This window comes from Oenanthe melanoleuca, chromosome 7 (genome assembly GCF_029582105.1).
Source record: "Oenanthe melanoleuca isolate GR-GAL-2019-014 chromosome 7, OMel1.0, whole genome shotgun sequence".
NCBI lineage: Eukaryota > Metazoa > Chordata > Aves > Passeriformes > Muscicapidae > Oenanthe > Oenanthe melanoleuca.
In genome coordinates, this window is record NC_079341.1 from 26,364,760 (window position 1) to 26,381,348 (window position 16,589).

Below are 16,589 nucleotides of genomic sequence, written 5' to 3' on the forward strand. Positions count from 1 at the left end.
CTTTATGAAAGAAAACAATAACAGTGCTGTGTCTCTGCTCATTAAGTGGTTGGAGAAGAATGAACAAGTCCAGATTTTTCTTTGTGTCTGCCTAGATTTCAGATAACACAGTAAAGCATGTTCCCCAATGCCTCTATTTCTGAAGGGAATATTGTACATTTTGATGATACTTTTATTACCACTTTTCACTTTCAAGAATGTCTGTAAAGATTTTGGATACAGTCCTGTATGTTACTATGCCAAGAGTAAGCCTTCATAATTCTGGAGTGTAAGTGTAGAAAATAACTCACAATTTCATAATGTGTCTGGAATTTATATCAGCACCAAGTGCTTATGATTTGAAAGAAATAGGTGTTATTTTTGTGAGACTGCATTTAAATATATATGTATATTTAAGCAACATTTCTTTTGCAACATTACTGATTTAACTTGTAAAATATTGTTGTTTTTTCATCTTAGGTCTGAGGGTAACAGTGCTACTAACATCATCCCTCATGGTATTGGGAGCTGGCCTGAGATGTGTTCCAGTTTCAGACCTAGAAATTAGGAAGAAGTAAGTGAATTAATTATTTTTAATATATGTATTTTATTCTTTCTGCTAATATAATTTTTGCTGCTACTACAAAGAAATAGTACAAATTTTCTGTATGAAGTTGATATACCAAATGTTTTTTGTGTGGCCATAGGTTTACATGCTGCTTTGCTTTTTAAATGGATTTTTCTAGTCCTTCTTCTTCATAGTATCTGAAGATCAGAAAGCCCTTTACAAACTTGAGTCAATTTAATCTCACCCCATACTGCATAACTAATTTTAATCTGCTTTGCAAATAAGTAATCAGAGATTTAGCAAGGTTCAGAAACTGGCCCAAGATCACACAGGGAGCCATGCCTCAACCCCCAAAAATAAGTAATTTGTATGCAAATATTGAATAATTAGTTCATTTTCTCATATTGAATGTATGGGATCATGCCGTGAGACAGATGAATTTGTGCAAAATGGCTTTTTTCATGTAGTCTCTTCCAGTCCATGTTCCAAAGTAGCCTTGTACTTTTTCTTCCATTAAATGATTGTCTGCTGTACACATGCACTTTACAAATTTGTGAAAGAAACAGATTCCTTCCTAAAAATCCCACAAGCCAAACAATTTAATTGTTCCATCAACATATCCCGAATATGGGAATCCTCATTAAGGACTAGTGCTCATTTTATACAGCCAGGGAATGTGGATCACTTGTTCACTTAACTTTCTTTTGCCTCTTAGTGTGAAGGTGGGAGTATGCAGGCATTACTGCTCTTCTCTGCTACTTAAAAAAAGCAGTAGCACTGGTTCTTTGCTACTTATTCTTGCATAATGTGTAAACAGTAAGAAAAGATCTTACAAATAAAATATTTTATGTAGATTGGGTTTTTTCCCCTTGAATTCTAGTCAGGTTGAATTCTACCACACAGTCCTGGTATTACTCCAGCAAGTTGTTTGGAATTTTTGGTTGTTTTTTTTTTTTTTTTTTCCAAATCCTCTTAGTATTACTTAATCTGAAAATCAAGTTGGGAACCTTTTAAGCTGAGAAAGAAAATGTTTGGTGTGAAGCTAAAAGCTGATGACTGGGTACCATGCATAAAACAAAGAAAGAGATTGAGAGAACTGAGAATGTGAAAACCACATGAATTGTAAAACTAGCTCTGATAAGTAAACTGAGAGCAGAATGTTGGGTGAGGGGATGCAGCTTCACTAATGTGAGCATACAAGGAAGCACTCAAGGTGCTCCTGATGTTGGTTGCCCAGTGTTGGCCATTTTGACAGGATGCTCAGGGACTGTGTGAGCAGAGCAGGCTGAACTAACCATATTGTGCTACCCTTCACAGTGACCCTTTTGAGGAAAATGCACTCTTTGGGTGACCAGAAAGAGCTGTCCTCCTTTTACCTTCTGTTTACATTTTCTTAAAATGTCAAGGGGCGCTCAACATTCAGTTTGTTGATTCTCATCAGTTTTGGGTTAAATATCAATAGCTTTGAAATGGGACAGATGGCTTAAATGCAATGAAATGTGGTGTTTTATGTAGCTCTTATTTTATGATGTATGCCAGAAGACATGTGCTGCCCTAGGCTTTACCAAAGCAAGGATGAAGACAGTAAATACCAGAGAAGATGAAAATTCCCAGGTGAGATTTAGATGTGATGTATCATTTGTGGAGTGGGAAGGAGAGTTTCTACAAATTCTTATCACCTTTAGACAAGGTTTTCCAGTGTAGCTGCAGAAAGTGGGCCTAGGAAAACAATGGAATACATAACTAAGAACAAACTTTCAAGGAACAAAGAAAGGCTTTGGACTCTATATAGAGTCTGATGAGTGAGTATAAAACATGATGTTAAAATTTATTGAAAACTATATAGGGAAAAAAGAGTATGAGCAGAATACTGATGGAAAAGTTTAATAATTTCATATATTCATGCTGTGAAAATATGTATCATCTCCAGCTGAAACTGATAAATTTGTCTACTTATCCTACTCCGAAAAAAGAAATTTTCAAGAGTTGTAGCTCTGCATGAGGAAGAAGCTTGATCTTTTACACAGTTTGATTAAAAAAATCTACCAAGAATTAATTATGACAAACTGTGTGAAGCAAAATAATGTTTTTCAGTAAAGTTTCTTAAGACTTTGTGAATAATTGTACAGACAGTGTGATGTTATCCTCCATAACTTGCATGGTTTCGTGGGTTAAGGTTTAAGGCCAGTTTTCATCCATTATTTGAAGTGTGATACCAAATAAAATAGTATTTTTGAGATGAGCATTATTGCTTAATGCATTAGCCACAACTGGCTAAGCACCAAATTATGCACTTATTCTAAATGTGTATATGCGTTAATACAACAATTTGAATTTGAGAGCCTGTTAGAGGGACAAGATCACACACAAGCTAATTGGAAGAATTTCAGAGGCCAGTGTAACTGGAATTTTTTTAAATGCTTTTGTGTGTTTCGTAGTGTGTTCCTTCAGTCTGTGAGTAATCTGTGGGAATATGCTGAAGATTTCCATGGAGCAATTCTGTGAAAGTTAATATACATAAAATTATAAGAATGTTCATAAGGTTTGTAAGGCTTAAATTGGGGGTTCTGTGGTTTGTAGCAGGCTCTGCTCCCTAAGCTCTTGTGATTAACATTAAGGAGAGCTACTAAAGCCTACCACCTATCAGAGCAGTCATAGGTGTAAGGAGATCACTGTTAAGACTGACATTTAATCCTGGCTGCTTTATGCTCCTTATCTCAAACAGACCTGTAATATCCAGGTATATTCTTAAGCCCCTTTCCAGTCCACTCTTTTTGGTTGTAGCATGCAATATCAGACTAAGATCATCCCCAGTCCTCCGAGTCATGTTTTAAACATGGGCCTCTTTTCAGTATATTTGATGCATATGAGGGAAAATTCAAATTGCACATTTCAGTGTGTCTCTTGAAGCAGCTATGAATTTTCTATGGTGAATTTTTCTTCTCTGCTAGTGTGTGGCCTAAAATTTTACTGGAAATCCATGCCAGAACTGCATAAATTCAGTGCAGGCTGAAGTGGGAGTACCTGGGGAAAATGCTGAAGTTTGATGGAAGATCCATCCTTTACATGGACTAAAAAAGCTCCTCTCATGTACCATATCTTTCACCTGTTTTCCTCCCCGGCCCAGTAACTGGTGAGCTTAATGAGTCTATCATACAGACAAGCATGTTAAAAAGAATTTCTCTTATGTACCATGTGCTTCTGGGTTTGTCAAATGTGCCAGATATATGACAGTAAATTGACCCCAAATTTATTATTCCTTTCTAAGTGTTATGAAAACTTCATTTGCCACACCTGTTTATTTAGTTTACAGTTAATGTACATTATATAGAACATAAAGGAAAAAAAGATGTTACCAGATTGTACCTTTCCTGAATCTTCTTCCCTTGCGTGGAGGTTGCAAGAACATCACTAATGCTGTTTTGCCTGCATTTTGTCCAGTCCTTTCCTTTCTGGTACCTTCTTGTCACTGAGTAAATATTTTAATTGGACTCTTTTAGGATTTGGTTCTTTTATCCTGAACAATAACATTACTGAGAGGCCATATTTTTGTAGACTAAATCAGAGCTGGTTTTTTCCCTCCACATAGCACTTCATATTTACCTTGTATTCTGTGTTTAGGAATAGATTTACATACATCTTAGATCTTAAATCTAGACAAAAAGCTGTATGAGCTGAAGCGTGCAAAAAAGAAGGAAATAAAATGATGAAATCAGCCCACAGCCATAAATCTTTGGCTTTTAAAACTGACTGTGTGATGTAAGACTTCTTAAAATGTTTTGAAAGACAGGATAATTAAAGACATGGAAGTAAAGGATGTAACATAATTTGTCATTTGTATTGAACACATTAATTAAGCAATTTATTAGAACTTGTTATGCTGTGGGCTGGTAGTGTTTGTCCTTCACATTAGATTTCACAACAGATAAGTAGTTATTGAGGACCTTGAATCATGGCAGTGAGAGGATGCTCCTTGGCAGTAAGTACTATTAAAATGTTTGTTGGGAATCCAGCAAAATAGCACAGAGAATTACAGTGGAAACAGAGTGGTTGTTTACACAGTTGTTTATAGGAGACACACCAATAGCTGGTAGCTGTAAATGAGTCTTTCTGTTAATATTACCAGTTCTTAGGATTTTTAATATTTCTCTTAGATATATTGTTGTGAACTCTTTCCTTTACTATATTTGACGATTCACTCTTAGCACACCTTTGGTACATTTTGGCTCTATTAGCTAGTTGCAACCTATTTTGTATTTTAGTCTTGTTAGACTTTCCCTTTAATAATTCCACATTTTCCCCTTTTCTGTCCCTGAAAGCCTAAAGAATTAATGGGATCATCTCATTATTTGTATTTTCTGATCCTAAGGCTGCTATAAGCTATCATTCTTATGCATGAAAAATGCAAAGGGGCATCTTGGAAGAGGTTATTTCAGTAAAGACATACTAAGATTCCCATATTCCCTGGTAATACTGAACACACTTCTGTGCTCAAAAAACCCCAAGCAACCCAAACTGGAGCATCTGTGGAGAAGAGGAATTAAAGTGTGCTAGGGAATGAGAAGAGCCTGTTAGGAGAGGATGGTAGACAAATCAACTTGTAAGAAATAAAGACAGAGTGTGCTGAGTGTTTTGTGCTCCCTACCTCACTGGAGGAGGGAAATGAAAAAAAGCATTTAATCTAAAGTGAGGGTCTGGGAGTAGAAAGATGAATAAACATACCTGTTTGTGTGCTGTAGCTTAGCAAGCAGAGGGGAAAAACGTTAAGATTGAGCACTTGCCAGGTGCTGATGGTGCTGGTTTGTACTGCAGTGCTGGGGGAAGCTGAGCTGGGTTAATCCATGGCATCAGAAAAATAGGAAAGTGGGGGGGGAAAAGGAAAGGGGTCATTCATAAGTAGGTTTGCATGGGGAATACTTATTTTTTATGCCCCTGTAACTTAACATTTTATCTTTTTATTACTTCTACCAAGAGCTTCATCTTGTACACAGGTTTATTTTTTAATCCCTGCTCCAAAGCATTTGTTTTAGATTAGAAGTCCTGTGTTCTTAAGTGGTTATGATTTTTTCCAGCTTTGCTTATTTGTTGATGGTAGTGTGGGGTGATTTAGTGTCCCTCTGGCTGCCCAGTGGTCCTGCCTGCCACTGCTCCTGTGAGCCACACGTCCTGTGATGGACCAGCAGCTCTTGATCAGCACTGCCACTCCAGGGGCAGCCAAAGTGGCTTCTCCTTCAGCTGCATCTGCCTTAGTGGAAAAGGGAGGTGACTTGACAGTTCTGGTCATAAACACTCTTCCTTTTGCTCCTGTACTGGACTTTGGCTGTGGCACAGTGCGTGTCATCCACCTGCAGCCAGCGTGGCTGCTGAATTAGCAATTTACAGACCTGTGTGAATTCTTAGGGCACATTAAAAGAAACTCAGGAAGCGCTTGGTATTGCAGCAGTGTTTAGTGGGCAGCACTTCTATGGCCTCAGTTAGTGCAAGCCTGTTCAGGAAGGGTAGGGAATTTATATTCTCTGTGGGATATTTAGCTTCATCTCATATAATGGCAGGTGGTGTCCTTAACTGTAGAACGCTTTTAATTTTTTAATCAGACTAAGTTCTTTGCCTTGGTTTGTGACTCATATTATAGTGGCTAATTTCTGTCCTTAAAGAAATCGTATTCATCAAATTTATATTGAAGTTGCTGCATTATAATAAAAACACCCTCTTCCTCTTTCACTCACTTAAGAAAAATTATTAAGGAATATTTAAATAGGTCTTGTTTATCCCATTCCTTAATTTGCTGCATCTCTTGTACACTCCTACTCTTTTACTAAAAAATCCTACTTTGGACCTCTTTTGTATTAAATAATCTTAATCAGCTTTCTCCCACAGCAGCCCAAATAGCAGCCAGTCCTGGTGCACTTCCCTGATAATTTTTTTCAGTATGTTTTGCCTCATTAGCCCATAATGTAATTGCCTACTTGATGTTTACAATGTTGTGTACTTCGGGTCTGTTCATATTTGATGAGTATGTCCTCTATTAGTGTTGCTTTAAATATTTATTCTTTTAGTAATGGATTTGTGGAGTTGGTTAGTTTTAAAAGAAAAACCAGAAAACAGAAGTTTTAATAAAAAGCCCTCAGCTTTGACTTTATGTGCCCTTGTCTTTCAAACCTGGATAAAGTGAAGAACCAGCCCCCCATACACAGCTGTGTGACAAGTGTGATGGCTGCACAATAACAGAGTGAGGATGCAAATGAATTTGTCACCACAGTGCCAGGGGGTCTCACTGTACATCCACCTCATCCCTCTCCTCTGTCTGGATGTCTGATGGACACCTCAGGCTCTTGGCCTGAGATAGCTGCTTCCTCTTCTTACAAATACTTGTCTCTCTTGGCAGGTTTTCTGTATTGAGTGCCGGAGTAACTCTGGTTTTCCAGTCCTTTAAATTTAATCCCAACACTCACTATCTTTTAGACCATTGTAAATGTGTTTGCTGTTTTAAGTGTGGGAGAAGAGACATGAGGCTGGGATGGAGATGCTGTGGTCCCTTCCAAGTCCACTCCCATTATGATCTGACTTTGCTGAGGCCATGGTTCATGCAGGGGTAAAACGTGATCCTAATTCCTGATGAAAATGGCTAAATGTGCATTTCTAAGTTTTTCTCTTTTCTTTTTCATTCTATTTCTGGAGATAATGTACCAAACAGTGACTCAGGCTTTCTGCTTGTAATAATATTTCTTACTGATGGGGTAAAAACAGCTTTAAATTATTCCACATATCAATGGTCGCATGCATCAAAAACAAGCTAAAAAATGCTAATGGCCTCAATCCATGAATATCCAGAAGGCAGAAAGCTTTTGTAGTATAAATATATAATTTAATGAAAATATTGAAAGGAAGTGCATTTCCATGAAATTTATCTATCAGAATGTTATTTCTAATAGATGAATTCATTGCTTTACCCAGAGGTATTTTTCTTTCCAGTCTTTTTCCAGATATGGAGTCTTACTGTTCTCTCTTTGGGGTATAAACAAAACATCATTTGCATTGGTTCTCCTCGTACTCTGTAGCAGTGAATTGCAGTAAAGCATGAATTTGACCTCCCTAATTCTCTTTGCCTTAAAAGTGCCTGAAAAAGTTCTTTTGTTGTATTTATTTTTGTGAGTTTCAAGGAGAAGCTCTTTCCCCTTCTGAATTTTTTTTTGTTTATTTTTGCTGTATTTGCATACAAGTTTGAAAAGTGACTAAGTGGTCAATTCTCATGGCAGTGAGTGGGAAAAGCATGGTAGAAGTTTTGTGAAAAAGCCTGCACCAGAATCACATCTTTTCAGGGTTCTTGAAATGAGCTTTACTTCCTCCTAAGATGCAAAGGAATGAATTTTCCAGTTGGCTTGGGTCATTTTGTTTAGAGAGTCGGAGCAACACGCTGGGGTTGAACTGCCCTGCTCTTCACTGTGTTGTCTGGCAAAGAAAAGGTGAAAATGCTTTTTCCACCCTGTGAATCAGTTAAAATACTGATCCAACTTCTCCAGTCTTAGTCTTCCCAGAAAGAGTTTACTTAATATATCTTAGAACTGAACTTTGGGTATGTATTTTAGTATTGTGAGTTTTAAATCCATTGTATCAAAAGTAATTTTGGAGTAAGTAGTTCTCCCTCCAGTGTTGCCTTTTTTTCCCCATCTGAGTACAGAAACTAATGAGATTTTCTTTCATTTAAAATTCTCCTAAGTCCGGGCATTAGACACACAGTGGTAGGAACACTAAATGTCTGGATTTTTTACCTAGAAAAAGCATTTATGTAACACACAGCTTTTAAATAGCTTAACAAATCCAGTACCTGATGTGGCTGTGACCATGCATGCAAAGTTTCAACTTTTACAAGGAGAAAAAGAAAAATAAAGCCGACTGTAAATGGAAGTGCTTTCCCATCTTAACTTTATGATATTATCATCAGTCACTAGAACCTTTTCCCTGTGTAATCTCACTTTTTTCATACCCAGTTTGCTCAATGATACTGTAATTCCAGCATTTATAGCCTTACTTGGTTTTCTTTGTTGCTGCCTGTTAGGATATTGCAACAGTGATTGCAAGAAATGAAGAAGATATGTATAACCAGGTCAGTTCCTGATACTAGTATCAGGTCTTCTCAGAGAGGTGATGAAAACTGCATAATTAAATATTTATAAAGTGACTTGATAAAAAAATTGGGGAAGAGGTGACAGTATAGTACAAGAGTTTATCTTCTCTAATTTCTATTGCTGTATTTGTCCCTTGTACTATATTTTTACAGTTCAGAGGCCAGTTTAGGCACAAAAGTGATCTTTATTTTTTGCAAAAATGTGTATGTGTGTGCATATATGTATTTTCTTAGATAATAGATATATTGACATAGATACCATTTACTATCAGTTCTCAAATATTTGTTTTTTTTCTTGAAAAGGACTCATAAAGAGCTCATGTTCAATTGCAAGTTACAAGTTTGGCAGGGCACATAAATTCATTAGTAGGGAGGTCAGGTGTGCAAAAACCTTGACATATCAACATGAGTCCTGACCTGGCTACTAAGACAGAAACAAAATATTTTAGATAGATATTTACTTCCCTAATTTTGCTTTATTGCTACAGACATCAATTATTTTGTAAGTTGAGAATGAATTTCTGGTGTAACTTTTTTCCAATTTTCTCTTTCATAATTGTCATTAAAAAGCCTTCTGCTCGTGTTATTTTCTGTCATTTGACCTCAATAGCTTTCTACTTTTTGATACACGGAAATAATTAAATGATGATTGGATAAATAACACGTCTGAAAGCAGCACTGGGTAAATAACAGATGAACATTACACTTGGTAGTGTCATGAGACTGAAAAATATTTTTCCATCTGGGCAAGATCCTGAGCTAAAGTTATCTTTTCATCCCTTTCCTCATGAAAGAGAAAACTTGTTGTGCAGAATGAAATTGGAATAGTGGTGGGGGAAATCCAATTTTTCTTTGTACCTTTTCAGTAGCAGAAACAGTAAGAAAATCAGGGGATAACAGAAACAAATGTCTCTTGGTCTTGGAGCAATTTTTAGCACTGGTGGTGTATGAGAGGAGACTCACAGACTGAGACCAAAATCTAGTATAGTGCTGATCAGATGTTGTAACAAACAGCAAAAAGCCACCAATACTGTTGTGTTCATATTTCTCTGTCATGTGGAGCAGCTGCTACATACATCTCCCAGAGCAGCAGCTTAGTAAATGCTCTGAATTGCATTTTGAATCTCTCATCCCTGCCTCTCTGGGGAAATGAGTTAAGGACGTGCAGAAGAACCATGCAAATAATCTTTTTCTCAGGAAAAAGTAGCTTAATTCAAGCCAGAATTGAAAAAGAGATAAAATAGGGTTTAAGCTGTTATCATTTGCAGAGATATTTGAGGTAGTAGTCTCTATATTGATGGTAATTTAGTCTGAAAATGGTGTTTATTAACTCAAATGTGTTGGACTTGAGAAATTAAACAATATGAAGATAAGAGATGCTCTACCCTGGATGATAATGTCAGGCGTGATAAATGCCAAAAATGCAAATCCATGTGAATGGAGCACACCAGCCAGGAAAACACCAGCAGAAGACACCTTGAGAGTGGCAAAATTGGGTCCCTTTGGAAAAAAAAAAAAAAAAACAAAACAAACAAACCCAAAACCAAAACAACAAAGACAAAAAGCTAATATAGAATTAAAATTCTGGATAAAGTTGCTACTTTTTCCCTTGGGATCTGCAAAGTAAAATCAACATTTATTTTTTCCTTTGAGGAGAGATTGGTTATAGAGCCTTATTCAGATTATGGAGTTTGATAGACATAATCTAAATCTGAAGTGCATGGTAAGAATATGTGTGTGTAATTTTCACAATATATAAATTGGGGGCTTTTGTTTGATAGTTTGTTTAGGGTTGTTTTTTTTTTTTACAAAACTTTTCTTCTTCTATCAGATGAAGTGCCTACATGACTACAGATGCTGCAGAACTATTGTACTTTTTTTTTTTATTTTACTGAGTTTTATTTGCCTTTAGGATGACTACAGATAGGCATGTTTGAATTGAAACAATACCAGAGTGGTGTCAGTGAACAGAAGTGATAGTATGGCACCCAAAGCTATAAAGGTTATTTTGTGTGCACAGTTTTCCAAACATACAGTAACAAGAACACAATTTAAGCTTTACATTTACTTTGGAGCAGGAGGAAATATTAAAATAAAATCATTATATGTTGCAGTGGTTACCTCACTTGCTACTGAAATGCAGTTGTTTCTGGGGATGTGCTGTAGCTCTTCAAATACCCTGGAACATTTTAGAAGTTTGAGAATAACTTACTGTAGTGAAATAAGTAGAATGAAAATACCAAAGTGCACAAGAATACCTTGGTTTGTCCAGAGTACACTGGAGAGTAACTATAGGGGATTGATGTAATGTGTCCTCCAGAAAAATACCAGAGCATTATTTATATAATACTTTTCCTTTATTTAAAACTATTTCATTTTTGTTTAGTGTGTGTGACAGTTTAACAAGCATTGACAAGGCCTGACCATGCCTTGGTGGTGTCCATCTGAAGCACATCATCAACACCAGTAATGAAATCTGTAATTTCTGTGGGAGGATTTAAAAAAACCTCCTAAAACATTGAATTGCTTATAAGTAAGAGTCTGTCTCAGCTCAGAAAGTGTTTCCTTTAGATGATATACAATAGAGCTTCTTTTTTTGTATATTTTTATAAATTTGGTTTAAATTTTTTATTTCCAATCCACTGAGAATCAGTAGCATCTATTCCTTTCTATTGCAGTCTATCTTGTTAATTCAATGAAGAGTTTGTAGGTTTTTTTTTTTTGCATATTGTGTTCCTTTGTGTGCTTTAAAAAACTCCTGCTACACTGTATATTATTCAGCCATTTGTGGCTTGAAGCATTGCCTAAATGCTGGCTTATGTTTCCCCATTTTCAGGCCATAGCTTTTTATGTCTCACAACTCAAGTCTTGCAGCAATAACACTGAGTTCCTGCTATGGTTAGAAAAACACCACCCATTTGAAAATATCATCTGTCACCACTTTATTGCACAATGAATAGATTTACTTTGGAGGGTTGAAATATCTCATGTGACTCTCTAGCTGTTTTTTAGACATTAAGTTTTTATATAAATTCCAAAATAGTTTTGCCTTCCATGGCTGATTACTTTTTGGAAAAATCAAAGTGGAAGATTTCTGACTGAATTCCACATGTAGGAGATTCTTCAAAAAGTCCTTTTTGTATTTGTTCATTGTATTAATATTAAGCCAAACTTTTTAGAGATTTCACTGCTTGGAAGTACTATCTCTGTTCTGTCACCAGCCTTATCTGTTAAATCCCAACGAGTGTGAAAAATGAGAAAAATCTGGGTTTACTTGGCTGTTTCAGCAGTATGTTGAGAATGGCCAGATTGCTGGAGAAGACGACTCTTGGAAACCCTAACAGCCCGGCCTTCTCATCTGCAGGCACATAAAGCTCATCTGAGTGTGTAAATAAAAATAAATAATGCAGTGAAAAAATATGCAGAGTATTTTGCTGAAGTGTTTCAATTTTGGATGTGCCATAACTAATTTAAATCTTCGGTTGGGATTTATGCAGGCGGGAGGGTCAGGTTTACAGTGTTTGTAATTTAAAGCTTTTCTGCTGCTACACCTTTTCTACTTTTATATCCTGTCATGATATCTTTTTGCTGCAAAGAAAGTCCTTTTTCCTCTTCTACTTTGAAGAGAACATTTGCTTTTCCTTTTGTAAGAGGTAATGAGATCAGAGTAGATTCTTTAAATCAATCTAAGTTGGCTTCTTTTAGTGTACAGAATATCCTTCTTTTGCACTTCCATTTCTTTGTGCAGTGCTCATCTCCAGCACTTGGTCTCCCACGTGCCTTTTTAATGAAAGAACCCCACCAAGCGATTGTCACCCACGTGTCGGCGGCGTGTTGTGTCTTTCAGGCTGATTCACGGGGGGCAGCTGCTGAACGGCCTGGCGGGGCCCACGGTGATGAACGCGGCTCCCTTCCTCTCCACCACCTGGTTTTCTCCGGACGAGCGCGCCACGGCCACGGCCATCGCCTCGCTGCTCAACTACCTGGGCTGCGCCGCCGCCTTCCTGGTGGGGCCGCTGGTGGTGCCGCCTCCCAACGGCACGGCTCAGCTGGCGTCGCTGAGCAGCGCCCAGCACATCAAGGACCGCATCGAGGCCGTGCTCTATGCAGGTGCGCGTCAACCGCAGCTCCTAACGACACAGTGTGCGTGCTTGCGTGTGTGCTTGGTGCTTGGGAACCACTACCCTCTAGTGGCTGGTTTGCACAGTCTTGGCTGAGGGAAAATTCATTAACTCAGGAGACTTAATTTTTTTTTCCTTTTGTGTAGGAAAGGTTTTCAAATAGCCTTTTGTAAGGACTGATTCGAAAAGAAGTAATTCATTTGTTTGTATCGGCTGATCTTGGGAGAAATGTCTTCTTAGAGTTTTCCCTGAGCTCCAAAACTGGTTTCTGCTTATTGAATTTTCATTAAAAATATGTTTCCATGACAGGTTGGGTTTCTTCTACTCTTTCTGTAAGGATGGAAATTCAATAGTCTTTTAGTATTAAATTCTCTTCTGCATTAACTGAGGCTTAATTTATGACCTGCACGTGCCTTTCAAATGTGATTGCATCATTAGTATTTCAGAATCTACAGAATCAGAAACACTGAAATTAAGACACAATAGATCTTGTTTTTAGCTAAAACCACATAATTCCTACTGGTGAGCAATTTCAATGAAGTGGCAGCAGTTTAGTGGAAAAAAACACTGATATAAAATTCACCTGATAAAACTTGGATTTTATTTGGTTTTATTTGGTTTATTTGGATTTGGTTGCTCTTTTTATTGCAATGGCTTCTATGCCTCTTCCTGTCACTTAGAAAAATTAGCAGCAAACTTTAAGAAAACAGAATTGGTTAAGTGGTTTAAGTGTCTACATTCTGATTTTTAGTGGATATAAATTGGTACAGCATTAAGAGTTGCACATCTTACAGGGGTTTTCCCTACTTATAATTGCATCCTCTGAAATTCAGCCAGGATTTAGTCCTAAGTGTTCCAGAAGTCCTAACATATATATACTGTGTAGTTTATATGGAGGTTTAGGGGATTGAGTTAGCTGTTTGTGATCATTTATTCCTGGATGTTATTCTTGTGGAAATTTGTCAAGTTAATATTCTTGTTGGGTGAGGGCCACTTTAATGTTTGTTTTAAAGGAAGTGTAATAGAATTTGGATCATGACTTCGGCAAGTATTTTTGAGTAACCTACTTTTTACCGGATTCAAATGAAACAAGAAGGAAATTCAGGCTTGGCTAAGCCTTTTTCACAAGTAGATATGGTGTAAGGCTCTGAAAATCTTGTGGCAGATGAACATGGCTAGTGTGAAAGAAGGAAAAATGAAAGCAAGTCAGGTTTTCTTCCTGAGGAGCAGTAGATAAGGAGAGGAAAAACCCTAGCAATTAGAGAAGTGCTTTAGCTCTCCCTCTGCAGATTTTCCATGGAGAGGGAAGAATTCATCTGCCTAAGGAAATACCATGTGGTGCTTGAAACCACTGTTTTGAGTCTGGTAGCACTAGAAATGTTGCCTTCAACAGTGCATTAGACTCACATTCTCTTCTGTTCTCTTTCCGGAGGCTTTCCTAAGCATTTATCTCAGAAATGGGGATGGATGTTGCCACCAAGGTTCAGATCTTCCCTGCCCAACATCTCAGCATGGCTCTTTCTACCATTCTGAGCTGGGAAGGATGTGGGAGCACCCTCATAGACCTGTTGGGGATCACTGGTCCCAGCACGTGATGATCCTACATCAGCTGTTCAGCTTCCTAGGAACTCTGTTTTTTGTTGCTTCTGTATTACTCACTTAGGGTTTGAAAGTGCTTTGAGCAAAGGTGGTTTCTTTGTGCTGGTGTTTGTGTCCTATGGGATGTGTATTTTCAGGAGCTACAAACCCTGTAGCTGTTCAGACAATGACAGAGAGCTTCTTTGTGAACATTGCTGGCCTGCAGTGAACCACAGTAATGATGGAAAACCTCCAACTGGTTTAAAATGGCAAAGAACTGTCAAAGAGGAGTTTGCTTTGAATCCTGTATGGGATTTGTTCTGTCTCAGCTTAGCCCTGTTTCCCTGGAAAGCTGAAGGCACAAGGTTCCTTCTTCACTGTACTCTCTTGTGCCCCATGGGCTCCAGAGATGGAAGGACAGCTGCTTCCTGGTGGGTTGATAGTGAACAGACAGCTCTGTTCACTTATGGGACAAAAAATACCTGGTAGGTGTGGTAGGGTACTATTTGTCCAGTTAAACAGCTGTGTAGAAAACTAGGCTCCAACTGTCTTCACAGATCAGTAGTAAAGGTTTTGCAGAATGTAGAAGAACAAGAAGCTGGACTCAAATGTCCCACTTGCCCACTTCTTCAATGTGGTCAGGTGTGGTATGACTTGTCCATCCAGATACTATGGGAAAGCCAGTTTTGCAGGGTAGGCACTCTGCATTTCTAATGAGCTTGTTGCTTTTGTTGAGCTAGCGTTAAATAAGCAACCTCCAAAAGTTAGATAATGTCTTTTAAAAGACAGTAACTATGTGAATTGTTGGGAAACTTGGGATCAGTAGCGTGCCAAGAGCGTGCAAATTTTCCAAGGACTTAAGCTCAAGCTTGATTACGAAGCAATTGCTTATAAGCCCATTCTGAAACTGCTCTGTTAACTCCAGTCTCTTCTGTGTTTTAATAAATTGCTGTTCCTTTATCTCAAACACAGACTAAGAACTCAGCTGAATTGCCACAGCCTCTTTCTGTGTCATCTGTGTCGCTGCACATTCTGGTTCACAGCTCAAGTAATATGAATGTAGCAAGTCAGGATTGAAATGTTTGTGAACCTGAATCATGTAAGGAAACATGAATTATTATGGACTGCAGCCAGAGCTTTTAGCCTTGTGCTTTCTTAAATATCAGTGTAAAATCATTATTTGTTTAAAAGAGAGAGAGAGAGAGAGTGTGTGTGTGTGTGTAAGGGGCCCTCATGCCCCCTGGAATGTTCCCACAAAATAAGGTGGGGAGGAAGGGTTCTGGGATTGAGCAGGTTTTTGTGCTATGAGTAGCCTGTCTGAAGGAAAAATACTTTGTTATCAAGGCTTGTGGGTCTGTAAACCTCTTTATTTCTTTTTTTTCTTCCTTTTTTTTTTTTTTTTTTTTTTTTTTGTCTGTTTGGGGTTTACACAAGTATCAGGGTGCCTGCTACCTAGGCTAAGATGCAGGCATCTCTCACGTCACAAGTTACTGTGGTGTGGTACCCAGCTTCTGTGAAGCATTCCAGTTTCACTCCTCAACAAGTACACAGATATGTTCATGTCTGTGTCTCTGCACGCTAATTTATGAGTTGCCCCATTCTGTGTCCTTTGCTCTGTATTAGAGCATCCATCACTTTTGAGAAGCTGGCAGATTCTAAAGAAGAGCCTCTCTCTTGTGACTGCAGCTCCCTCGCTTTCAGCATTGACCTAGTTCTTACCTTCTAAATTTTGCTTACTTTTACTCACAACTTACCTGACCAGGAAAAGTTTTAGATTGTACTCCTCTTCCTCTAGGCTGGTAAAGGATGGAGATAAGAGTGTGAACTTTTGATAGAGATGTAAGTATTTTATACAAAGCTAAGATGGCACTAAAAACTCATATTCCTTAACAGAGGGAGATGCTTTTGTTTCCACAGTGAATTTGTCGCTTTTCATTTGTGCATGAGAGCAGAGCTATCTAGGCAAATTTGGTAGCCTGCAAAGTATAAGACTGGGAAACATTGAAGAGTTGCAAGAAGGTAGTACTACAAGGACAGCATGCTGAACTTAGTAATTAAAAAAAAAAACCAAACCAAAAGAGGGTTACTATACTGCTCCTAGTACAGCAATTTGACTGGTAGAATTCTTGAGACAGTGCATAGATGAGGCTCCAGATGGGCATCTGTTACAAAATGTTTGTATGATTTTAAAAAATTACTGATGTGGTTTACATTCTTC

At 37.9% G+C, this 16,589-nt stretch overlaps 1 protein-coding gene across 1 annotated transcript in view; it reads left to right on the forward strand.

The window, feature by feature from the left end:
* Positions 1-16,589, forward strand: part of SLC49A4 (solute carrier family 49 member 4) — a 62,646-nt gene that overhangs the window by 19,391 nt on the left and 26,666 nt on the right. Inside the window, exons 2-3 of the mRNA XM_056496956.1 lie at positions 460-553; positions 12,520-12,782. Coding sequence (XP_056352931.1) covers positions 460-553; positions 12,520-12,782 — 357 coding nt within the window. The remainder of the gene's footprint in view (positions 1-459; positions 554-12,519; positions 12,783-16,589) is intronic.